We start from the raw sequence: 27,289 nt of genomic DNA, 5'->3' as shown, positions 1-27,289 counted from the left end.
AGCAAGGTATAAACGAGCCTATTGAGTCAAGCCTAAGAGAGCCGACTTCTGCTCATAACTTAAATTGAGCCTCAAAATAAGCTTTGACTTGTCTCAGCTTGAACCAAGCTGAGTCAAGCTTGAGCCAATCTGAGTCGAGCTTGAGCCAATCCTATGCCATTCATTTATTTTGACACCCCTATGCACATCTTAGCCTTAAGCTTAACCATGTCTTCGTATTAACCAATTTCAATTTTACTAGTTATATTACATCTTTTATAAATATAATAACAAATTCTCTATATTACAACCTGGTATATTATAATTTTCTATAAAATGATCAATTTTGTAAATATAATAACAACTTTCATAAATATATTAATAACTTTATTATTTAACCTGTCATTAATGTCATTCTCGATTATACACCGCAAAAGTTACATACTTCGCTATTATAATTTATATAAATAAATAATTATCATATAGTGTCGTGCTTAAGAAAATCCTTTAGCACCAAAAGCAACTTGAAAATCCTGTTCCTGACTATTAGTCTTAAGCCTTATCATGTCTTCTTAACCAATTTTATAGGTATATTATAACTTTCACATGTATAAACTACCCTATAAAATAGCTAGTTATATTACAATTCTTGAAAATATAATAACAACTAGTTATATCATAATTCCCTATGAAACTGTCATCTTTGCAAATATAATAGTAACTTTCACAAACTAAATTTTAATATATAAATGTCTAATCGCTCTTACATTCAATTTTTAGAGACATTTATAAAGCTTTTTGTTATTTAGCTAATCATAATTATCTCATCATATCTTCAATTAATATTTTATTTTATTAATTAAAAAGTAATTATAAAAACTTGTATATAAAAAGAATTAAGAGATAGAAAAAAAAAAATAGCAGCAGCAAAAAAAAAAAAAAAAAAAAAAAAAACAAAAAAAAAAAAAAAAAAAAAAACAAAGAGGAAACACCAACAACAGAAGAGAAAAAAAGAGTACTGAGTAACTCCTCTCTGTATTAGAGTATCCCATCAGCATTTAATGAGCACCGCAAAGAAAACTAAAAATAGGTCTAAGTGACAAAATCGAAAACTAACTATTAATTGTGGTTTTGGTGCAAAATTTTCTAATTATAGCATGGTTGTGATTTAGTGGCAATTATGTAAAATAATAATAAAAGGGGGGGGAAAAACCGACAGACCGTGCCGAGCACTGCCATATCGGTGCGCAGGGGAGAGGCAGCTGTCTGAGCGGACGTCATTTTTGGACGCTCAAATGATCGCCTGCAGGCCTCAAGCAAGGTAATGATTCCTCCTTTTTACCCCGACGACGGAGAAAAGAATAATTACTCATCTCCTTTGGAAAGAAACCGTTGATGATTCCGGTTTGCTCCTTGTTCGGGCAATCTTATATTCACTCCTTTCATTACCCTCCGCAGTGCTGATCGTCTTTATAAAGCACTGTGTGCTCCGACGGCTCTGCCATACTCGCTGCGCTACTTTCAGGTTTCCATCTCTTACTGCCTATTCTGGTTTCTTTTTTGCTCATATCAAGCGTGGGTAGGATGCCATGTTAGGGTTCTTCGTTCAATTTCGAATATGCGAGAAGTAGAAATGCATGGTATTTGGTAAGGTCCATCAGAACAATTTCTATTACATTGTTTCTCTGTTTTAAAATGATTTAACTCAATTCCGACCTGGTGGATTGGTGATCCCTACGTTTTAGAAAGAGGTTCTGTATTGAATTGTGAAAACAAAGGATAGGCAGTGAACAAAGCATATGTTTTCCACATGGGTTAGAATTATTTTGATGAATTTCAACTTGACTTCTTAGATCTTTTAGACTTATTAATTTAACATATTAAGTTGAGGAGATAAAGAAGAAAAAAAGAAATTGTCATTAACCGCTTGGTCTCGAGAAAATTTATATAGACAATTGTGTGCTAAGCATGGTAGGCTTTATCTAAATATGTTTATTTGCAGAAGAATGGACACCCGCAACTGTTTCCTGATTTTTATCTTGATATTAAGTGCAAAAGCATCTTCACATTAATCAAGTGCTTAAATAATGTATCTGTTATCATAGAGTTAGGATGCTTCATTCTGGCTCCCCAATCAGTGGGTAGGCCCCTTTGTTTAGCAATGCATTTGAGCTACATATGTAGGGGTGTAACTAAGAAAATAATTTTGAACCTAATTATAGAATCAAGATTGAATTGAAATAATTTCAATTTGAGCCAATTTTGAGCCAGTTTCAAGCTCAAGATTAAATGAGCCGACTGGTAAGTTATTTTTAAGCTTGAACCAATTCAAGTCTAAATCAAACCTAATCAAACTTGATATGAGTCATGGTTGAAATAAGGCCTAATTTAATGACGAAGTTATAAGAATTAATATAGTAATATTATGAGCCTTTAGATTTGATCTAAAGGTTCATATTAGTCAGTATTATATATTATATAATATTAAAATTTTATTTTTGAGCTTTATCTAGTTGAACTTGATTGTACCTTATCGAACCGAGCTCAAGCCGTCTCAATTATTTTTGACAGCCCTATACTATACATATGTAATTTTACCTACAGAATCAGCTTGGCTATGGCTATCTAAAATAGACCTATAAAGGAAGGTTAGTGAAGTCATATATTGTATTGATTGTTATATTGGAATATGAAGAATGATTTAATCCATCAGAACTAAGTATAGATGGTCAATTCGGCTGTATTAGAGGTTGAAGACAATCTTTCCTGGTGCAGCTTTATTCATAGATTCTTATTATATTTCCAGTGAACACCCCTGTTTAGAGGATTTTATTCATTGTAAATTTTTTTTCTTGTGATTTTGTTGAGGCAAACAATGTTTCAACTTTTAACTATATTAGTTGGGCTACTGTAAGCCACACACATGCATAGGCTATTCTTTTTCTTATCCATTGGCACGCTTCATATATGAACTTCCCCCAAAACTAAAATGCTCTTTTTGTTTGGAACTTAGGCATACTTTAAGAAATATGTTTTTATTATACTTCTTTGAGTCTGTTAGGGATTGTTCCAACGATTAAATTCATCTTATGCTTTGCAAATGGATGGAGTAAGAGATTGGTCTAATAAGATGGACAGACAAAAGAAGTGTAAACCTATTGCTCATGGAAGGAGGCAAATCTCCACACAAGGAGTTTTTAAAGAAGGGTATGCATGGAGACCAATCTCCACCGAAGCAGTTTCTGCTGAAGGTTTGTCTTGTTCACTTTCTTTTTAACTTTGATTGGTCCATTGCTAGACTCCATCCTTCTTACTGTATGACATGATTGTGAATTTGTGATAAATGGTAACAACATGCTACACTTCTTCCCAGGGATTTAGCATGACAAAGTCTGTCAGTTGATGAGCTGATGATATTTTTGAATTGATTCATAGTGTCATTCTTTTACTCGGGAACTTAAGATTCTATTATATAAAGATATCCTTGCTTCAAAGTTCAAACACTAAGGTGTCCTCTTCTTCTTTGTTTTCCCATAAAAGGTTTGTTACTGTTCGATGAGCTAAACTGTTCCCTTATTTTATTAGTAATCTCTCTAGAATCAAGACAACATATCTTTGTTAAGAAGTTATGATTATCAAAAAGTTTTAGTGCAATAACTTTTTGGCCTCATCTTCAACTTCTTAAATCCTAACAGTACGTCAATCTCTTCTATTGGCGACTTCCCTCTATTATTTATTTCAGAATTTTTCGCAGATTACATGGCATGATGGATACACACAGAGGGAAAATTAATTTATCATAAGGACATGAAATGATCTCTACACTGCTATACTAGTGAGCCATACTTCATGGCTTCATGCATAATATCAGATACTTGCATTCAAAGACTCCTAGACCATCTGGAGCTATGAAACACTTGAGGTCCTCAACTGAATTGCTACTTGCTAGAACATGTTGTTAGTTCAAGCAAAATAGATTGGTTTCAACTTTCAACCAGGACTTACTTGAAACCCAGCTACTCATAGGGCTTGAGCCAGTTTTCTTTGTCTTGAGTCTTGACCATTGATTTTGGCAGCTCTGACCAGTAAAATAGATAGTTTCAGGTCTTTATTTATTTATTTATTTTGCTTTCATTCACATTTAAGTTTTTTCAACCCAATTCAACTTACTTGGCCGAGAAACCTAATAATTGGTCTTTTAGGTTCCTCCATTGTATTGAGATGTGGCTAAAAGCCTGAAGCACAGTCCTTTCCTGCCTAAACAGCTCATTTTTTGCTATGGTCGGTCTGAACTTAACCCCAAACTAGAAGGATCGGCACTTTCGGTCCAGTTTTGGCATGTCTCAGTTGGCCTCAGTTAGTTTCCATCGCTGCTTTTTATGGTTTCACAGATTTTACTGAAATTGCCAAAAATAAGCTAAGGGAATACTTCAACTCCAATTTAATTTTATTGGGTTAGTTTTGGAGTTTCTACACGTGAATCTAATCCAAAACTAGACAAGAAAAACAATATTGGTCCCTTAAGTAGTTAACTCTATTGTATAGCTGTGATCTGACATGGGCGAGGAATCTTTATGAATGAGCATAATTGGCTAGAAAACAGTAAAGATCAAGCGGGTAGCAAGTAATAATGCATCTAATTCATTTCCTTGAAATTTTCTTTTTTGGTTTGTCCTGTTGTGTGTCTATTGTAAGATGTCAGCTGGTGAGCTTGCCACCGGTATTTGAGGTTTAAATGCTCCACAAGTCTTCTCTTTGCATTAGTAAAGTCCAAATGAAATGTCTCGTAACTCAGCTTCTTGTTTAGATTAAGGCACAAATACTAACCTGCAAGAACATCTGCATGCTGTCTGTTCTTATATTGCAGGCTGCCTCCTTATCCATATCTACTTGCTTAGTCCATGACAGCGAGAATTCTTTCGCTCACAATTTGATGGTCTTTGCCATCTTAGTCTCCTTTAAGCTACTTGTTTCATATACAAGAGAAGACCGCTCCTTTCAGATTTTACCAAACCATATATGTGGCCTTAACTTTCTTTTCCAAAACTTCTTTTTTGATGAGGACTGCGGCAACAATTCCCAAATGCCATCAATTTGAGATGAATATATTTGGACAACTATCCAACTCAATGAGTCACCACACTTTCTGAGAAAAACAACATTGGAAAAGGCAATGTATAACACTTTTCGGAACCAATCTACACTTTGGACATAGAGGACCTGAGGTCATAAAGATGCCCTAAAGAGCATTGATAGTGGCTCGTTTATCGTAATAAAGCTTACATAAAAAATGCCTGATGCGAGATCCGCATGGTGTGCTCCAATCGAGGACTAATGATGTAAGGTCGTCGGCCAGTCATGCTGTTTCTGTTTGAGCCAATAATGTACTGAAGATGTTGTCATCTTTCCATCCTTAGAGAACATCCAAAATGGACTATCATTGGAATCCACCTCATCAACAATTTGTACTAATTTAATAGAGCTAATAACATCCTCACTACACTTGCAAAGCTTCTTCATTCCAGTGATGATCTGCACCAATAAAATGTTCTACTATCACAATATCTATCTTAGATGATCTAATAATACAATCGATACATATCGTTTTTTCTAACAGCAATTTCAATCCCAATACTGAGTTTTAGAACCTTAATTAATACTCTCCGCTGATGGCCAAAATCCAATCTCCCATCTTTAGAGTGAAAGAAGATTACTCTCTACCTGCCATGGTCCTGAAGAAAGTATGTAGTTCTGGTCCTCCTCTGATTAAAAGTTGAAGATATGATCATATAAACTCTTGCAGCCATATCTACCACTGTGAACATGGCCTTTGTTTGCCATAAGCAGGAAAGTTTATGTCTCAACCTTTCCACGGGAACTTTCCCCCCTACAAACTGGCAAATAAAGCATGGACTAATCTTTGCCGACTTCTAGAAAGTTTCTTGGTGAAAAAAACTATTCATTCCCAACATAATGCTCTAACACAAGCCATCTCCTCCAAAACCTAGGGAAAGAGATGGAAGTACCCCTGCCGGAAACTTTTGCCCAAGAAGGTTTTGCATCACCTGCACCAATTTCTGTTGCTGATTCCGTCCCCTTACCCTTTACTGCAGCCTCTCCTCCTATGTCCATTCCAATCCCCTCTGGTGAATTCCTGCTTCCTTGTCAGAGGGCTTGGCTGGTTTTGAGAAGGTTGAATGTCCATTACCAATGTCTTGACCTCCCCATGGAATGCGTCTCCCAGAGTTTCTCCCCTGGGCATTCATAATCATCCTCTCTTTAAGTCAAGCTTCCCAAAACTTATATAACCCTTCCTTTTTCTTCATGGTAAGATTTACAAGCCACTGGTGAAATTTGGTTTGAGAGCAGCAAGGATTGAGAGGGAAAGTAATTCATGAATTCAAGAATCCAAGATGTGCGTACCTTTCCCGTGCAACTTTTATTCTTGATCTTCTCCTTCCACCATCTTCTTATTTCTTTTATTGACTATAGTGAGATCCCGTTGTTGGTTGCATTTTCATGATGCATGATTTGCCACTGAATTCTGCGAAGGTTTGAGTGATATTTACAGTTTTAAGAAGACTGTAACTCATTTCTGTCAATAGGTTCATATCTGCTACCTTTCATCAAGTATATCTATCTAGTTATTTGAAGACTGCAAGACTACCCACAGTACCAACATTACTGAGTCTAGTGATCTAGCACCAGATGATATTTTCTTTAATTGGTTGGGAAAAAGCAATTTTATCAGTTTTTGTTTTGTACTTATTAAGGTGTTATAAGGTTGTAACTAGTAAGTGTTTTCTTATTTAGTTTTATTATTTTCTTTATTCTTGGTCAAAACTTCCTGACAGTTTTATCTTGCCATTCCCTGATATTTGGATGCATGTCTTGCTATTTGTCTTGTACCTTCCTTTGTCATTTTCCCAGCTTTCTCATATATAGGATAATTTTTAAGTAGATCTAAGGTTGACGTTGGAGCTCCACATGATGCAGTTGACCGTAATGAAAGGTCTGATAATAGTTGTCCACAACCAGAAGCTCAGAATAGTTCGTATACTTCAACATCTCATAGTCAGATTTTCTCAACTGATGAATCAGTAGTAGGTGTTACCAAATTGTCAACAGTTGCATCAGTTAATGTTGATGAATCTGAAGCCATAGAAGAAAAAGAAGCTATATCCTTTTCATATGAAGTCAAAAGTGAGACTGGAAGTTGTGATCAGTCTGATAAGGCATTCCATGGAATTGTTATAGAGGAAGTTCTTCAGGAACATGGTTCAGACAAGCATCAAGTGTTGACAAATGAGGTTGAGAAGCATTCACTTTCTGTTGAGGTATGTTTATGAAGGTATTTGTTCCCTTGCATTTTGGTGCGAGGCTTGTAAACTTAGGTTTTTCTATAGACTTGTGTTACAGGTTCATATTTGTATTGTTCACTTTTATCATTGTTGATTTGTGGGTATCTTGTCCAAGGTAATATCATAAAGAAGACTTTTCATAAGATCTAAAAACATGATATTGGTTGTCCCCAGACATGATACTTCTGAAAGCTTCTTGATGAATGTAGTATGAACATTTTATCTTTGTGAATTCTTAGTTTGTATCTGGATGTCAATTAAGATATCAGTAGTTAGAATGACAAACTAGTGGTTCAGCTAGAAGAGGTTATGAATCGTGATCACCTCCTTATTCTTTCACGTGATAAATTTATAAAATAATCATGTCTAATTGTGAATGCTAGATCCTATGTATCTTGTAAGTTGTAACATCTATGCAACTGAAGATCTTTCTAGATTGGGGCCATATTGTATTCTTTCACCTATTGTCGTAGGGAGGCTACTACCTCTTTTAAGTCACCCCAGTTCAGAACTGTACAATTTTTTTCAGGTTCTTATTTTGGAATTTTTCTGAGTCATCCATAAGCATAACCTCCCTTACTTTTGGTTTTGCATGTCCATGGTCTTCCAATCCCATAGTATTATTATGCAGATCGTTAGCTATTATTAGATTTTAGTAAATTTCCTTTATCTATGACCTTCGAGACACTCTATCTGCTGCTGTTTTCATATGTTGATTGATTCAATAACTACTGAACCTTCTGTTTATTGAAAACATTCTTGACCTTGCTACTGATATTAGGTTTTCATTAGGTTAGCTGCATGCTGTGATGACTTGGTATGAATTGGTTATGACAGACTCTAGATCTTCTTGTCTCTTGTCTCTATCATATTTTAGAAATTTTCTAAATCAATTGAACTGCTCTTAGATTTAACTGCATTAATCTGATATTTTGTTTTACCAATGCTGATATTATTTTTCCTAAAAACTTTCCTTACCTTAGTCTAGTGAAATACCCATTTATCATTCTTGTACTGGAACATATAATAGAACATGATGGAATAATAAACATGCCAGTTATGGTCAAATTTCTATGTAACAGTGATACAAATATATCTTTGTTGTCCAATATTATTATAGATAGTCCATGTAATACTAACCATTCTAGTTCAGTAGATATACTAAGTTACTGATGCAAATCTAGTATGAATGCAATGTTTTGGAGAACAATCGACCCAAACAAGTAACTAAAAAAAAATATAGTAAGCAATAACTGATAAGAAGTTAATTGATTAAAATGATCACTATTAGATGGAAGGAGAGAAAACCATTCAGATAAGGCAGTAGCTTTCTCAACTCTCAAATAGGTACGCTGATAGTAAAAAGGCCTAAAATATGGTGTAAGGAAAGACTTTAGAGTTTAGATTTACCAATAAATAGAATAGTAGTGCTTTTACTTTGAAACTAGTCCTCTTCACGTCCGGGCACCTAAAGATTCTCTTTCACTACTGAAATCTTCTGGATAGCAGCAGTAACCAACAAAAAAGTAGAGATTGAAGATGAGAGATTTAGAGAGGAAGTAGAAGAGATTAGAGAAGAATCTTATGATAGAGTAGGAGAAAAGGAGAGCAAGGGAGAGAAAAGAAAAAGACCACAGGGGAGAAAGTGAGAGATCTCAAATAAATCTTGGGGAGAAAGTAAGATTCTAATAAGAATTCATTTCCTAATAGGATCCTAATTAATTAAGCCTTACTAAAATTGACTAACCCAATTTAGGTAATAACTCAATACGGATATCCCTCGCATATAGGTTTACTATATCTATCAATTGACTAATTCAATTGATTATTTGAATTAAAAATCAATTCAACAAATTAAATGTGAAAATAAGTTGAGCCTAGTTAGCGAAATTAGATCAAAATTGGACTCAAGCAATTTTATTTTGGTCAAATTGAAAATGATGCCCACATCAGTTACTTACATTTCTGCTGGCTCTTTTAGATTTAGATGTGAAGAAATAGTCCTTTTTCATAGATCTGGTCAGGGCTTCTTTGACAACCCTTGAACTTCAGTTGAGACTTCCAAGCTCCTCCAATTTAACATCTAGTTCTATCTGTTGCCAGTCCAGACTCCAATCACTTTCGAACTTTATAATCTTTTCTTGTTCCTGGACATATATCTAACAGCTTCCTCAATATAGGTTTTTGGGGCATACACGTTTACCAAATTCTTGAATTTATTCTTCCTTTTCTAACTTCAGACAATTTTATTCGCTATACGGAAACTGCTTTGGTTATATAATACAACATGAAATATGGTTACATCTATCGAAAACCTGTATATTAGTTTGATTAATTCTACAAAGTAAGTATTTTTATGTTGTTGGATCACTCTAATCCTAGAGATAGTATGATTCCTGTAGCTTAAAGTGAAATTCCTGCAATGACTGCTGTTTGGAATTGTTGCATGGTCAAAACCACAATTTAGAAATATATGTTTTGTCATGTTTCTTTGTAAGAAATTTCTTATCATTTTGGTTAGTGAATGCTAAGGAAGGAATAGCTTCAGAGACACTTATCATCTTGGAGCTTTCAGTGGTTTGGCACTTTTAGTTAGCTTGGTTAATTTACCCAGCTTTAGGATATCATTGCCAGATTTAATTTCATTGTCTAGATTCATGTTTGCTTTCATGGCCTAACTGCAATGCAGCCTGGACAAACAAGTATTCCTTTCAGTGGAAATGACTAAATGAGTCAACAGAATAGCATTGTAAGCATCTGGATCAACTTACAAGCCAATTAAGGGAGTCTTTTGTTAATAGCAATACTGAGAGATGTATTGTACTTGTGTCTATTTTTCATGTTTATCTTTGGGAGATAATTGGAGCACATTGAAGAGGAAGGACTCATATTTAGAGTTGAAATAAAGTAATTTAGGATATTTTTCTTTATTTCATAATAATTCTCTGGAATTGGTTGTCCTTTTACTATGAAAAGGACAAAAAGAAAAACAAAACCATATATAAGGTTCTTGGTGTTGTAGCCAAGCGATATACTTCAAAATGTTAAGACATCCTCGTTCTGTTCTATTTTCTGTTATGCACTAGATCTGGACTGATCTAGACGTAAGAAAATTATGAAAATTTATATGGTGGTAGCCTCACGTTACGGATTTAATGGTTTTAGTTTCACGTAAATTAGAGGTCTGGATAAAAAGATTAAAATAAAAGAGTGGAGCAAGATTAGAACAGAGTAGAACGGTAAATATCCGACTTTGCGCCAGTCATTAGAGGGTGACGGAGGGTGGTGGTGGACGGCTATAGAGTAGGGTGGGTGCAGGTGAAGAAAGATGGCTAGGGTTTGAAAGATCGGAATGCTTCTACGGCTATAATCTACTTTTAGAAAAATATGGACAGTCTAATCGCTATGGTAAAAGATAAAAATAAAAATAATAATTGGCTAAATTTAGATTTATTTAATGATTATTTATCGACACATGACCACTCCTATTTATTGGAGTAAAAATTTTAGTAGATCGATTTACATGCGGATTATTCAATTTATTTAAAATTCAAAATAATAAGATAAATGTAACTAGTTAACTTGACTCGACTTAATCCATTTGATCAGATTATAACAATTCACCACGCTTCTGACCACCTTGTCCTCAAGGTGTCTATGGTAGTTTCCATATCTTTCGTCCATCTCGAAATGTATGTCCTTGATCTTCATGTGGGTCTTATTTGCCACGTGAAGGAGGGGCCCATGGTGGGTTCTACTCTAGGGTTCACTTATTCAAATCATAGTCTTTCCTAGTCACAGTTGGCTCAGACCAAATCCTAGTTGCAGGTGGTTCGAGTCGAGGTCTTAGCGCATGTAATTTAGGTCATGGCTTGGGTACGAAAAATTCAAGGAAATGACCAATCATGATGGTTTGGGCTAGTAGGGCTTGAATCACCGTTGGTGAAAAGCTAGAGCTTTTAGCCCTAGCTTCCATTTCGGGTGGGGAAGACAGTGTTGTGATCGTTGCTGGGGGCTACTCTGGTGTTGCTACTATGGAGGGCTCAATCTGCAAGGATGGAGGGTGCTCAATTTCAATCGGAGAAGGAAGAATTGTTGCGGTTTGGATAGTCTCCATGGTTTTACCATTATTAGTGCTTGAAGGTGGAGGTAGCACCTGTTCCGTGGTGGACGGCGGCGCAAGGTGGCCATGCTGAGTTAGGAGGGCTGCCACCAAGGCCTGAGTAGCATTTTCCATCCGCTCGATGCTCTTCTCGATTGATCTAGCGACCTTATTAGAAAATTCTTTAAAACATACCTTCGCCCACGCCGACGACTTGTCATTGATGGTTGCTGGTGATGGTGGCATTGGAAAAAACCCAATTGGTAGGGAGATGAGTTCTTGGTCCTCCATGATAGCGATCTCTATTGGATTTGTCTTAGATTATATGTTCACTAACGACCGAGGAATGGTGGCTCTAATACCAATGTTACGCACTAGATTTGAACTAATCTGGACATAAGAAAATTATGAAAATTTATATGGTGGTACACGAGTTACAGATCTAATAGTTTTAATTTCATGTAAATCGGAGGTCTGGATAGAAAAATAAAAATAAAAAGTGGAACAAAGTCAAAACAAAAGAATAGACATTGAAGGGGTGGTAGATAGCTAAGGGTGGTGGTGGACGGTTGTAGCGTAGAGTCGCTGCTGGTGGAGGAAAGTGGCCAGAGTTTGGAAGATCAGAATGTTTCTACGATTATGATCTACTTTTAGAAAGATAAAGATGATCTAACTATTACAGTAATAGATAAAGACAAAAAAAATAATTTAACTAAATTTAGATTTATTTAATGATTATTTATTAACACATGACCACTCCTATTTATAGGAGTAAAAATCTGAGCGAATCCACATATGAATTTTCCGATTTATTTAAAAATTTAAAAAAAAGCTAATTAACTAATTTGACTCGACTTGACTTAAAACCCACGTGATTGGTTCATAACATTTCCTAAAGAATGTCTAAAAATGATATGATTTTTCTCCTTCACGACTCTTTCGATGTGAAGATATCTTTCCAAGGTGACGCTTTGGTTGCATAAGTCCAACTGCAAAACCTAAGGTAGAAAAATGTATTTAAGTTGTCCTTGCAGATTTCTGATAAGCTCCTCGTAGGCTTGACTTTAGTTTGCTTAGCTCACCAACGAGATAGTTGGCAATAAGCTTATTCTTCTAGGGCCTTGCTTGTTTTGAGTTTAGGGACCCTCCTGAATTGGTTTAGGGATCCTTAACCTGGTTCAGTGACCAAACATATTTTTATCTTTTTCATATCTAATCAAGCATGGATGGCCATAGCGATTGGCACTTGCCGTGCCGACCGTGCCGACTCATGCCGATTATTATGCCATATGGAGCCTTTTTTTAATTTTTTTAAATTTTTGTTAATTATTATCAAATCAATCAATCAGTTGATCATTTAGAAGGCTTAGATAAAATTGATGATAATGAGACTAAAGATAATAATGATGATGGTGATGGCGATGATGATGGTGATGGTGATGGCGATGGCGATGGCGATGGCGATGGCGATGGTGATGGTGATAATAATGAGATTCAATCTAGTGGTAGTGATAATGGAGATGAGATATGTGTTCCTATTACACAATCTTCTCACAGGATATTATTTTTATAAAAGACTTGAGTCTATAGGTAGTTAAACATTAGGAGAGGTGCACTCACAGAATAATATGAGTTCATCATAATTACCATCATATCAATCACACTCACTATAATCAGAATACCTTTATTATACTCTATATCTACAATATGCATATGTTTATGCTGTGTCTATGTCTATTCAGTGCCGTTCATTCTCGTGCATGTTTAATATTCATAATATATCAAGAAAATTATAAAATTTCTATTTGTATGAAGACTATGTGAAACGTTACAAAGAACAATACTATCAGTGAATGAGTTTTGAAGAATATTGATAGTATTTAATACAACATTCTCATGTTATTTTTATGCCGACAAATGAAGTCTTTGATCTTCGTTATTTTATGTTCAACTAAATATTACTTTTAATTATTAAACTATTATCAGTTAATATTGTGTATTTAATTATATTATAAAGTATTCAATTATATTATAAATTGTTTTATCATTAATATTAGTTGTAATGAATGTCTTCAATCATAGTATGTATTGAATAATATTTTATTTAATTTTTGCTTTATCTTTAAGGATAATGCTAACCCTACCATTGACTAGTTCATTTTCATTTATTAATTTATTTATTAATTTTATAGTAATAGAAATACATATCCTACTGAGATAGAATTTGTAACTTCCTATCCTTTAGCCTAGCAAGCAAAGATATATCTCTGATCCTACTCATATTAGACATAGTGCTTAGGTGGTTTAGCCAATAGTAGATCAAGAAATATTGAACAGTGATGTGGGCAGGGGTTTCCGAGGAATACAAATAATCCTTGGGTTCTTTTTCTAAAATAGGTCATTTACAAAAATAATATAAAGATAAAACATTATAATGTAGGTTTTAAACTTTTAACACATATATTTAAACTAAAAACTAAAGATTAACATCGAAGACCAAAAAATATTTTAAATATCCTAAAAAGTTTATTAAAAATATTATAAATATGTGCTAGTGGCACACAAGGCTACATTAAGACTAAGAAATAAGACTAAATAATCGAGTTCGGGGCTTAGCTTTATACCAAATAATACTCTGAGATTTTCTTTTCAATAAATTTGAGTGAATCTTCAATGTTTGGAGATGGCCTAATCGTGATGATTATGATGTATAGATTATTCTTAAGAGTAAGCCATCTTTGAGGAATGAAGGCCAAGGACAATAAGTTCTTTCAAAATGTTTTACTAAGCCGATTAAGGAGGTAATCTAACTTGTATGAAAGAGAACAAAATCTTTGGAATTCTTACTGGGTAATATCTTCCTTTCTTTTTTAATCCTACTTTTATAGGCTCTTACTTTCAAACAAGTTACACATATAGACATATTTATCTCCACCTAGTTTTCTGAAAGTTTAGTGTTTGCTATTAAACATATAGTTATGTATTTATATTTAAAGGGAAAATATATTTTATCCTCTTGTAATTTGGTTGATATTCCGTGCTCCTTGAAGGAAAAATATATTTATTTAAAATATATAGTTATCCTACTTTTATAGGCTCTTACTTCACACACTTATCATTTTTTATCTATGTGCAACCATTAGATTCTCCATCCAATGATAATATGAGCAATTTCCTATCAAGACTGTCAAACTTTTGATATTTTTGCCCTTTATCTTCTCTCCTTTTGAAATGTTTGCGATCTCCTAACTTTAAAAATGACAAATGACAATAATTGTAGTGTACTTAGAACAAAACTCAGATTTTCATGAAAAGTCTACTTTTTCTACTGATTACTGTAAATTAAAAGGGGCATTTCGTTTTTTTAATTTTAACTCTAGTTGTTGTTAGCGAATTACTAATAGTTTAGAACTATAAGTTGGTTAAGTACTTAAGTGTCACAGATGAAAATTTGGGAAGGAACTTTCAATATTGGTCCAACTATAGCTGGGTAAAATGTATTTTTCCCTATACTTTATCTTCCTTTTATCTTTTCTGAATTCTCACTTATCTCTGTACTAAGTAGCAGCAAATGCTATAATTTGGTTGAGCATACTCTGCAAATCCATTTGCGAAGTGCTATTTAACCTGAATTTCACTTTTGGAGAACCCTTCATTTATTCATCAAGCACTGTATGCAGCCCTTGTGTCTCTCTGGCAAGCTGTTATCTTTTTTTTTTTTTTTTTTTTTTTCTTATTAGGCGTCTGAACTGCTTTTGATAATAAAATTATGAATTGCACTCTTCGAGAACTTTTGGTATTCATCAAGAACTGATGCAGACCTTGTGTCTCTCTGGCAAGCTGTTTTCTTTTTTCTATTTAGGCATCTGAGCTACATTTCCTTTCAAATGCAATTCCTCATATCATATGGTACCTAATCTTTTGCAGGTAGATGCTCCTTTAATTCGCTTCTTGAGAGGACAAGGGTATAAGTTTCATGCTCTCTTTTTTGTTCCTTACATTTTCAATGCAGATATTTCTTTTCCTAAATTGTTCATCTGAAGATTTCTTGTTTAAGAAAGTGCACCTTTTTATCTTGTAGAGGGTCGATGCAGAAACAAATCGAGGGAGAAACAGGAGTGAAAATTATTTTTAAATCATCCAAGAAGGCGACTTCTGTTGGTAATGATGATATTTGACCTTTTCATGGCAATGCCACTTAACAACCTTCCAAGTTCTCCTATTTTTTAAACATTAAAATTGTCAAGAAGTTCAATTCTTTACAAGGATGAAAAATTCCACTCTGCTATCTCGTGTTAGATCTGTATTCCTTATGATGACAGATAACAATGGTAGTCACCTAGATCTCTTATAGGACTTGTACTGACAGAAAAAGGACTAGTGCCATAAGTCAACTAGATGTTATATAGGGATTGACTAATCATCATGGTAATGGATTTGAGCTTTTTCTTCGTTCAATATGTGCAACCTCTGCAGTATTCTTATATTTCCTTTATAGTTGATGTCCTTAGTTCTCAGTGATAGATAATTAGCAGAACCTCCTGAAATAGTAAAGTAAATTTCATAACAAACTTCACCACTTCGTTGTGCGGACAACCTTTTTCATTAGACTTCAAATAACGTTAACATTATCACCCTAGTTAGGGGATGGAACCTAAGTTGGCAAGATAAATCATGTCACCTGGTCACATTGTTAGACATAATATCTTGATCTATGTGGATTTGGTTGCAGATTAGCTGTGCCATCTTTGGTCATAAGGCTAAATTCATATCTTAGATGCTGTTTTATAGTCTTTCAAATACTTCCACATTTGTTAAGGGTCCTCTTGGGTCAACCCATTTTTTTAGGTAATGAACTTTCCATCCTCCACTATTTTGTCTTTGATATCCAAAAAGAGCGAAAATTGGTTTACCCACATTAACAGAATATATGCATTAAAGGTTATACAAATTATTACTTTTTGAGATATTAAAGGTATGATATATGCTGTTGGTCTCTTATCTAATAACTTAAACTTTTAGATCAACTAATTATCTAATATGTTATTAGAACTTAGTTTCTTGAGGTCTTGAGTTCAAACCTTATTTAGCCTTATTTAGTCTCAATTTTTCATTATTTATTTTTGTATAGTTTGGAGGACCACACACCCTATTATCTTTCATTTTTTTAATTTTAAATGTATGATATATATTATTGGTTGCTTTGAGTTTAAGGATCCTCATTGAATTGGTTTAGGAACTCCTTAATTGATTCAGTAATCAAATATCTTTTTATCTTTTTCATATCTAATCAAATTTACTCTCTAAAAAATTAAGACTAAGAAATGACTTACTAATCGAGTTCGTGGCTTAACCTCAAACTAAACAAGACCTGAAGTTTTTAGTAACTAATTATCTAACATGAAAAAATGGAAATATTTGCACAATTGTAGTCAAAGTTATCTAGTTTTTGTTAATTTTTCCTTCTTTGAAGTTCAAAACGATGATGGTGTTCTGATAGAGTCATGTTTTATAGATATTTGATGCATTATTCTTCTTCTATGTTTTTATTTTGTCAATGTACATTTTTCAATCCACACTAATTTCTCTTAACTTTGTATTTATGTTTTACTCCATTTAACAATTGTGAGATAGTTAGTTTGCAATTTTTCATATTATTAGCTTCTTGACAGACTTCTTTTGCTTCCTAATGCCTAAGTTGTAAGGTAGTACTTGTACTATTCATTTTGCAGTTATCGAGGGAGATGACGTCGAAAGTGTGACTAAAGCATCAGAGAAAATTACTACTGTACTTGAAGAGGTAGATTTTCTGCAGATTGAGTTACATAATACAGCTTTGAATCCTCCATATTAGTTGTTTTCATTGTTGTCCACATTAAGATCCCAACCAAGAACCTTATTCATTTCAATATTTTAGCATCAAGTTTCACTCTTCAATTATGATTTCTCTTTAAGATGTAGGGTGTTTGGGCTTGAAGCACAAACATAACAGTAGCAATTTTCTGTTGTTGTTGTTATTATTATTATTTTTTTGGTGTGGGAGGGAGGGGCTAGCTTGGGGATTATAGAGTAGCTGTAGGACAGTAGATGTAGAAGGGGAGTAGCTGACTTTGGAAGGTTAACCATCATCTTAGTTCTTATTCAAACTTCTGATTGGAAAATTTGCATATAAGATAGAAGATAGATTTGAATCCGTACATGGTACTCTGAGAAGGACATATAAGTTTGTAGCATGATATACTCTCCATATAATGTTGTCCCCGAGGGTTGAACCATTTTGGCATCTCATCCATCAACATGGTTTTTCATTATTTCATGTTTCTGTTTATGGTTACTTTGTCCTATTGGAGTCTAGGATATGTTATGTTTTTTAGAGTGTTCTGGTAACACACTTGAAGTTCTTTCACTTTTTCCAATTTCCAAAGGGACCAGCTAATATTGGTGGCAAAATGATTTGATGAATCTTATATATGTCCATAGATTGCTTAGAAATAAATAGTTGATGAATGTAAATTCATAAAGATGATTAGATATGGCGTGGACAAGGCTTGATGGAGACAATAAAATGTCAACAATCTTCATAGTAATTAAAAGTCAATAAATATCTATTATTTCGTTCATCATGAGCATGCTTTGTAAGTGAGCATGCTATTATTTTATATTTACTAACATGGCATCCGGTTTGTGAGTAGGGTGCCATATAATTTTTTTGTTTAGAAAATATACACTAGTTTCCAACTTCTCATATTCAAACCTTTAGGAGTATGTACTTTTTTTATGTGGTCGTACTAAGAGGTAAGAGAACACCAAAATCTGAACAATTGAATATTTTGGAGACAGAAAATAGGCTTGTCTGGTACAGTTTGCTCTCCTTGTGTTCGATGGAAGCACTGGTGATGGTTCTTCTTTACTTCTCTGGCAGTCTTTATGCAGTGCTTATTATCGATGTTGTTTTAAATTACAGTTGTAGCTGACATTGACCTGTACTGAAGAGGCAATAAGCATGAGGGCAAGGTGAATATCAACACAACAGTATGCATGAGAATTGTGCATAATCTGTAGTCCTAGATATACATTGTAATCAGAGATGTTTACTAGAGTCGCACTATGCAGGGATGCTAGTATGTGGGATCTGATTGTAAATGTGACTGTACAATCTGTCAAGTAATCGCATTAATCTTTAACTTTACCAAATCTCACATCAGCTTGCTTGTTTCCCTCTGAACTTCTAACTATATCTATTTCTCCTATTTGCCATGCCTGACGACGCTTTAACCCCCCAACTTATATGATTATCCTCTGCATCTTTTAATTGCTGCCATTTTTATCCTTGTGATTTTCAGGCAGTGAAAAGCCCAAAGCTTGATTACTCTCATTTTGTCTCTCTTCCATTGGCTATCCATCCGGCTCTAGTCCAGAAGCTACATCATTTCCAGAACTCGATACTTGGAAATAGTAGTTCTAGCCTAAATGATGATGTTGACATGGATTTACATGAGGATACTTCAGTTGAAACAGGTGACGATGATAAGCAAGCAGGAAGTTCAAGTGCTGCTGTTAAGTTTGAAGTTGAAGACAAAATGGAGCATGTAAGAGTGAAGATAGATACTGTAGACTATAGTCGAGGTTCTAAGAATTCTTCATTGTCAGGTATTGCAACATGTACTATCTTTGAATAACTGTCAGCAAACCACTATCAGATTTCTCCTTTTGAAGATTTACTTGGATCTAGTGAATCAAGCGTCATTTGAAGATCATTTATTAGAAAAAAATTGCTCGCAATATTTGCTTTCTGTGAGATGACCTGAAAAAGAGTGAACTGATCACTTTAGTTACTAGTTACTAGAGAATATCATGTAGCATAGCATATTAGGCTGATCTGGATAAGGTGCATCAATTCAATGGTTTCTCGGCCTGCTGGGCCATGCTGGTCTTTGATTCATAAATCCAACTTTCTTTGATCCTGTCTCAGGGCTTGCTTTGAGTTTTTCTGGGCCTGTTGAATCTAGCCCGGTACTCTTAAATACTTATATGTCCATACGTGCTGTCTATCCTAATCCTTTCCTCTTCTCCACCAGCTGCCAACCCTTCTTTCATCCTACAATTCTGCAACATTTCCATCTTGTGTTTTCTTTTTTCCTTTGGTAGATTTGGTTTTGTCACTATGTCTTGTCATTGATTATGAACTATTGATGGATATGATGGTCCTACTAATGACTTGTAAAGAGATTTCCAAAAGCGTAAGCTCCATCTCCAGCAGACCCACTTCAAAATTCCTGCTTTAATGGCTTAAGAAATGGTGTTGACCTCGACAGCTATATCTCTGCAAGGTGATTTCATTGCATTATATTCCTAATACCTCCCTCCATGCTCTGCCTGTTGCTGGTCTTTTGCTTTGGGCAAGTGGGGCAGGCCCACACCTTAAAATTAGCTTTGGATCAGGCTTGTGAATGAGACTCAAAAAAGAAGCAGGGAAGAACACTGGGTTACTTTTGGATTGGGCTGGCTGCCTGGACAAAACTGTCCTGAAGGCGGACCTTGCCCTGCCACTACCCAGCCCTCCAACCTTTGCTCAGGTCTAGTACAAATATAGGTGTAGTCCTTCATATGCTTGCTTGGTTTAGCATGCTCTCTTTCTGAAGTTAATCATGAGTTGCTCTTCACCAACATTCTTGTCTCATGTCATGATTTTTTAATATAAAGGATTTTTTTCACTTAGCCTCTCCTCTGCTTAAGTATCATCATGAATTCTTTTTTATTCTGATCTTTTTATGGATGAGTTCATGATATTTTGGTTTTCTCCTGGACTATTAGCCTTTGAACTAAGCTTTTCTTGGTGCTGTTTCCAGTATACTTATTTAAACTTTGAATGGGTTTGTGACTCGTTTGGAGCATAATACATTAATCACATAGACTGGCTTTGTGCAGAATGAATCACCATGTACTACCCAAATCATTTAAGTTTTGTGAGCTAGCTATCTCTTCAAATTGGCCTAGATAAGCATAAGCTTTCTTCAATTCTTCCAATATGAGTATAAAAGTATTATTTCCTCTGTTAAATAGGTATGTCATACTGTTCTCTAGGTTTAAGTTTCTTTTATGATATTATAGATCTGGGAATCGAGAGATCCATATTTATCAGCCCCAAGACATTTCACTTAACTGTCCTGATGCTAAAGTTGTGGAACAAGGATCGCATTGCTGCAGCTTCGGAGGTCCTACAGGTGATTGACTTCTCTGGATCTAGTTATTTTTTGTCACTGTTTTTTTCTTTTTTCCCATGCATAATGCTCTTTTATTTCCATAGCAGAGTATATCTTCAAAAGTAAAGGATGCTTTGGACAATCGACCAATTTCAATAAGGCTTAAAGGGCTGGTGAGTTTGCTTGCTTGGAATATGGGTTTCTATGCTGCACTAGTGGTTTTTTTACTCTCCACATCCTAATTTTTTGAATTATGCTTTAGTTAACCTATTTGAGGTTTGCTAATGCTATGACGATTGCTATGGCCTCGGTAACTGAATAATATGCTCTGAGTAATGTGAGGTTACAAATTTTCTTGATGACTGATGAAATCTTATCTTATTTTAGTGCTTAACTTTTAGAATCTTTCATGAGAGTGTTAAGTGTACGAGTCCGGCAAAATAGACTAAAACAAGATCTTTTCAAGGAAGCTGCAAGACAGTTTCCTCTTTTTGCTATTGGTCTTCTTAGATTCTCAAGACTAATTTTTCAGATTTCTCTGTGATTTTGATGCATTTTTATCTAATGAGTTCTCTTCTAATGTGATATTTTGAGATTCAGAGAATGAAGTATCCTTGTGTTATTTGGACCATCCATCAAACAATGTTTTGATAGTGGAAAAATATGAGGAAATTGTTATTATAGAGTTTCCAATAGCTTTATTCTCCTTGGATGTCTGGTTCCTTCTTGATTTCTATTTCCAGATACATGTAGAGGGTTTCAGTATAAGAAGGGGAGAACCCACATAGAGTAAGGAAGTTTCTCATCCTATATCCAAGTATAGATCAGTTAAAGACATGGTATTTTGTATCTTGGTATCATGGGATTTATTCCTATACAGATTTCTGACGAGTGTTATTAATCTGTTCATTTTCTTCTCAAGTATTCATGCGAGAGATACCATATGGCTGATAACGCAAAGTAGCTTTTGTTGTTTGTATGGCCTTGAAGAAATTCTTTCTGTTTAGCATTTGGTTATTGTTTTTTGTCCTAGGTTGTGAAAAATCTGTTGTACATACCGTATGAATTTCTCAATCATGTCCTTGTCTCCTTGAAATTCGTATCAGTCACTGTTATCTAACAGCATTCACATTGTAGATATTTATTGTTTCACTTTACTTTTTGGAATAAATCTCAAGGAAATGTTTAATTGTAGACATGCATGAGAGGTTCCCCAGCAAAGGCTCGTGTGGTGTATGCTCCAGTCATAGAAGTCGGTGGAGAAGGACGTTTGTTACGTGCTTGTCGTATCCAAAATCAATTTACATTAATTACTCTGTTCTTAAATTACTCATTTGTTAGTGCAGTTATATGGTTTATTATATTGGTCAGATCATCATCTTATGGCAAAATTACTCCTTGACTTTCCATTTTAAACAGAAGTCATTATCGATGCCTTTGTTGAGTCAGGCCTTGTTCTTGATAAGGACGCCCACCATACATTGAAGGTAAGGCCTTAGAATATATTTTTTCCCCTAGTTCCTTATATTTTACTTTCTGCATTTCTTTTTTAAATCAAATGTTCTATAGTATAATCTTTGTCTACGATGGTTCTTACTAGGGTAGTAATTGCTACATAGTTAATGCTGAATTGTTCTTGCTTTACACTTCAGAAACTTTGTTAGTTAATCCTCAACTATCACATTCTTATTGCAGGATTATTGTACTCTATTTTTGTAGCAGTACTGAACACCGAATTTGTTTAAATTAAATGATTTGCAGATAATTCCACCTTATAATCACAGTAGCAAGCATAGACCAGAACAGCAGACCTCATGTTGCTTGCAAACAAGATCTACTTTGCTGCAATATGTTGTATACGTAGTTAGATGCACACTGTGTATAAACCAAAATTGCGTACTGCCTAAACAAACAGATGCATTACCCATAAAAGTTCTACACTGCTTACATAACTGAAAACGTTGAACAAAAAAAGTATGCAGTTACACAAATCTACGCATTACATATGAAATGTGTGCACCGCAAAGCCAAAGTAGCCCTTGTGTGTAAGAAACGTGTGTTTTTGTCCATATTCTTCTAATGTGATTATACAAATAAAATTATATTAAAAATCATTTGAGAATCTATTAGAAATGTAAATTAATAGGTGGACATGCAGCTGACCTTCATCCAAGATCCATCTGTCACATGGATATCTGGATAGGAAGTGTTCGTAGATAGTTTTCTTTGAATGTAACAGATGGGTTACATTCAAATTTTATTGGAATCTTTATATTCTCTCAGGCAATGTTATATAGTGTAGGGAATAGTTGCACTCACCCAGTGCATGTCACTTTTATTCAATCATTACATCTCTATTCACAATCTACTGAGAAATCTTTTGAGCTATTTGGCACATAAGTGGTCAATCAATTGCATATTATACCTCCAAACTAGTCTGACTCTTTTATATGCATGAGTTACAGTTGCATGCCACCTTGATGAATGTGCGGCACAGAAAAAGGTGCTCTTTGATCAGATAACTTTGTGGCATTTCTGTCTGTCAGAGATGATTTTCGCAGGTTCCTTAATCTTGAAATTATTATTTCAGGAGCACAAGGACTGGAAGAAACGATTTCTTTGATGCTCGGCATATTTTTAGGGTCTATGGTTCAGAAGATTGGGGTGAGTATCAAATCCCTGTCGTGCACCTCTCTCAGAGATTCAAGTTTGATGAAAGTGGATATTATCATTGCTGTTCTTCAATTCCCTTGCCTGAAGACATGCAAACTGAATGACTGTCACTGTCTAGTATAATGTAGTCAGGTATCCACACTTTAATCTTATGGTTCCCTTCTTCGACCAATCTTCTCTTCATCTTTTTATGCCTTTAAATTTACATGCTTAGTGCTGATGCCTTGTTACTATTCTTTGTAGGTGCATGATGCTCTTTTGAGTGTACCTTGCAATACTGTACATCCTTCAGGATGAGCAATATTCTGACGTTGATACTTTCAGCTGGCCACTCCTTTTCTCATTATTGTAAGTTACTTATTGTCCAATTCTAAATGTAGATTGTATCTGTTAGGTGGATATTCACTCTCTTTGGGCTATTTGATTCATTAGAATGAACATGTCCATGTAATTTCTGTTAGCAAGTTTGTATACTGTATACCTTATTTTGCTAGATATGAATATCAAAATTCTCTAGTGTCAATTGTTGGTGTCTCCTCAGTTATCAAGTTGGATGATGCTCAAATTAGGATGCATTTTCTCCATGTTCTTTTGTCTTGTTAATCAATTTACTTTTAAACAGTCAAATAGTATTTTTTTTAAAAAAAAAAAAACTAATTTTGTTCTCGTAGTAGTTAATATTACGACAACACCTAAATGTCAAGAGCTCAATTATAAAGATTGATTTGGTAGAAACTTATTTCTTGACCAACATCATCCAATATAAATGTGAAGTCATTGTAATGCAGGTTGTGTTTGATAAAATGGTAAAACTGTGGCTTAATTCATTCAAAGTGTGATGTTGAGATCTTAAATGTTTCGTGGCCCTATCTAGCTTAAGGCTATTTATTTGAGCAGGACAGCTTGGTCCTCAACTAGTTCTAAGATATCGAATAGTTTGTCATATATATATTAGTCAGCAACGAGATCTATAAAGATATTCCCGAGATTTATTTCCCGTCTATTTCTGGAAGAAAAACAACTGGAAAGATTTCAACAAGTCTAACATTCATCTTCTTTTTTTGGAATAATTACACTCGAGCGAGCTTTAGATGTTTTCTTTTTCTTGAACTAGAGAATTCTCGTCATATAAAAATTCTTAGTTCAGAGAATCTATATAGTTAGACTATATATATTTTCATCGTTGAAGAGTTTATGAGGATATTTTTTTTAGCTCAGGGATCTATATGGATTATTAAAAAGGTATAGAAAATGTAGGTTAATAATGGTGTTAGTACAGGGCTAAGTGTAGGGGTGGCAATCGGGTCGGGTTAAGCGGGTTCGGGTCGGGTCAGATTCGGGTCGGGTCAACATCTCCCTAACACGAACACGACCCGATTATTAAACGGGTTGTATTTAGTAAATACGAACACGACCCGTTTATTAAACGGGTAACACGACAACCCGTGTAACCCGTTTATTAAATAGGTCGGGTTAAAACAGCACAACTCGTGTAACCCGTTTAAAAAATGGGTCGTATTAACACGACCCGAATAATACAATAATATTTAATTATTTACTATTTAACCCCATATAAAAATTAATATTTACTAATTTACACTATATAAATAATACATTATACAATAATATCTTTTCAACTCAAAATTTATACAACATAAAAATAATAATTATAAGTATTAAGCCATTAACCCTGCATTCAAACAGAATTTATTATACAATTGACTGGGCTAACACAAATAGAATCTTTTATACAATAAACTCTCGGTTATACAAGCCATTAACCCACAAATCCTAACACAAATCCTTAATTACAACTATAAGTCGGTAACAAATCCAACTCCTCAATGATAGAGATCGGAGACTGACGGCGATGGCGTGGTAGATCGATCGACCGACAGCGACGACGATGGGGCGGGCAGGCAGGCGTGCAAGAAGGATGGCGATCCGTCGGAGATCTAAGGAGAGAAGGGTGGCGGTGGAGGCGAGGCCTCGAGAGGGAGGATCAGAGAAGATCGAGCCTTAAGATTTCCGTCGGAAGTCTGAGGAGAGGCAAGGCTGCAAGAGAGTGGGAGGCCCGTCGGAGATGAGGAGAGAAGGCTGCGGTGGCGACGAGAGCTTGCCATTGGCGGCGGTGGAGGTGAGAGGGAGGAGGGGAAGAGATGATGAGATTTCGAAGAAGAAGGGATCTAATGGAAGAAGACCATTAAGCTAATCTAATGGAAGCAAGAGCTTACCGTTGTCTCCACTCTCCACCACCGCCGCGGCCATCATTGCCCTCTCGGTCGGTGCACCATTAAGCCGATCTAATGGAAGAAGACGACGAGGAGACGGCTGCGAGCATGGGTAAGGGCCAAGGGGCGACGACTGCGAGCATGGGTAAGGGCCAAGGGGCGACGGTTACGGGCATGGGTAAGGGCCAAGGGGCGATGGTTGCGGGCATGGGTAAAGGCCGAGGTGCGACGGCTGCGGGATCGGGATTTGGCCGATTTGGGGACTCACTCAACTAGTGTTGAGTATTAGGGTTAGGGTTAAAAACTTATATATATATAGCGGGTTTGCGGGTCGACCCGACCCGACCCGTTTACTTAAACAGGTTAAACGGGTCAAGCGGGTCAGTGGTATAAACCCGAACACGACCCGATTAATAATCGGGTTAGACGGGTTGACCCGTTTATGACCCGAACCCGATTAGACTAAACCCAAACCCGATTAACAGTCGGGTTGTCGTGTCGGGTTATCGGGTCGGGTCAATTTTTGCCACCCCTAGCTAAGTGTAACTACCATTTTTCTTAGAAAGTGGATAATAAATAGTATCCGTAGAAAACGGTGGTGATAGTTTTGAAGGACTAAGTATAATTATCATTAGTTTTTCTCTAAGAAGTGGAAACTATTCTGTGCTGGTGGAATTTGAACCTTAAAATACCCATATAAAGAATCTCTTTGACCATTTAAGTACGGCATTTTTAACCATGAATGGGACTCATCATCTTTCCCAACTGCTCTAGCCTGTAAAGTAACCCTAAGACACAAGTAGTTGTCATATTAAAAGGCCAAGCCTACCACCATCAAGAAAGAGAGGTACCTTGTTTGATTCTAAGATGGATTTAGTCCTTGTTTGATCCTAACTCTGAAGCATCGAATTATAGTCATCAGAGAAGAAGACTGAGTTCTACGGCAGCCCTCAAAACCATTCTTATTCGTTGAGCATCACTTCTATGAATACTTTCTATTCCTATCCGTACTTATTATTCGATGTGACATCTGACTAGTTATCAATAAGCCTTTTGTTTCCAAAACAATACACATAGATATGAATAAGTTTGGCCTCAGAATCTTCTTTTTTCTTTCTAAAAGTCTTACTGGATGAAGGATCAAAGAAGACTGTGTCATGGCTACAAGGACTTTGGTTGCTAAAAGACGGTAATAATTCCCATTCTTTCTTCCTTTTTCCTGTTACTTTCAACTGTAGCAAGTTCCAAAAGAATAGGGGGGGTTGGATCCTACCTCTCCAACTAAAACCATGGGGTTCAAATTCTTGCGATGATGAATTGCTATGAGTAAGCTAAATTTGGTCTATTTTGATTTATTTCTACGAGAGAGTTAGCTCAATTATCTAACTTAATTATTGAGAATGACTAGTCTCATTATCTACCTTATAGTCTACAAGCTCTTGAATGGTAAGGAGAAAGATAGGGATTTTTTATATAATTGCCACTGAAAATTTTCAAAACATTATATATATTTTTAAAATATTATAATTATGATCAAAATCAGTGTACTCTTTCAAGAAATATCATTCTATTTGTTTAATTCAACTACTTATAAATTTATAATTAAAATTCAACTTTGATTTTAAAAAAGACTATTTTGTTTTTATATAAATTATTTAAATAGTTCAAAAGTATTCAATACTTTACCTAATATCATACCCCTAAGGAAAGCAAATCTTCTTTTATGTCATTTATATATGA

General features: G+C 35.1%; 1 protein-coding gene across 3 annotated transcripts; it reads left to right on the top strand.

The window, feature by feature from the left end:
- The first annotated feature begins 1,160 nt into the window (after nt 1-1,160).
- LOC140764761 (uncharacterized) lies at nt 1,161-23,841 on the top strand. Of its 3 annotated transcripts, none has more exons than XM_073103496.1 (15): nt 1,161-1,300; nt 1,438-1,504; nt 3,041-3,230; nt 6,976-7,316; nt 15,370-15,407; nt 15,524-15,603; nt 17,175-17,242; nt 18,786-19,092; nt 20,554-20,666; nt 20,753-20,818; nt 21,841-21,931; nt 22,065-22,132; nt 23,111-23,148; nt 23,236-23,450; nt 23,562-23,841. In XM_073103496.1, exons 1-14 carry the CDS (start codon nt 1,275-1,277, stop codon nt 23,420-23,422), a joined length of 1,680 nt encoding a protein of 559 aa, XP_072959597.1. In that variant the 5' UTR covers nt 1,161-1,274; the 3' UTR covers nt 23,423-23,450; nt 23,562-23,841. The 3 variants fall into 3 exon arrangements, with proteins under 3 accessions (XP_072959597.1, XP_072959598.1, XP_072959599.1); XM_073103497.1 differs by having other exon boundaries at nt 1,226-1,300; nt 3,094-3,230; XM_073103498.1 differs by having other exon boundaries at nt 1,235-1,300; nt 3,090-3,230.
- The last annotated feature ends 3,448 nt before the right edge of the window (nt 23,842-27,289 follow it).

The sequence above is a fragment of the Typha angustifolia genome, chromosome 8 (genome assembly GCF_048772165.1).
Source record: "Typha angustifolia cultivar Huaian chromosome 8, ASM4877216v1, whole genome shotgun sequence".
Lineage (NCBI taxonomy): Eukaryota > Viridiplantae > Streptophyta > Magnoliopsida > Poales > Typhaceae > Typha > Typha angustifolia.
This window is presented reverse-complemented; position numbering and strand designations above follow the sequence as displayed.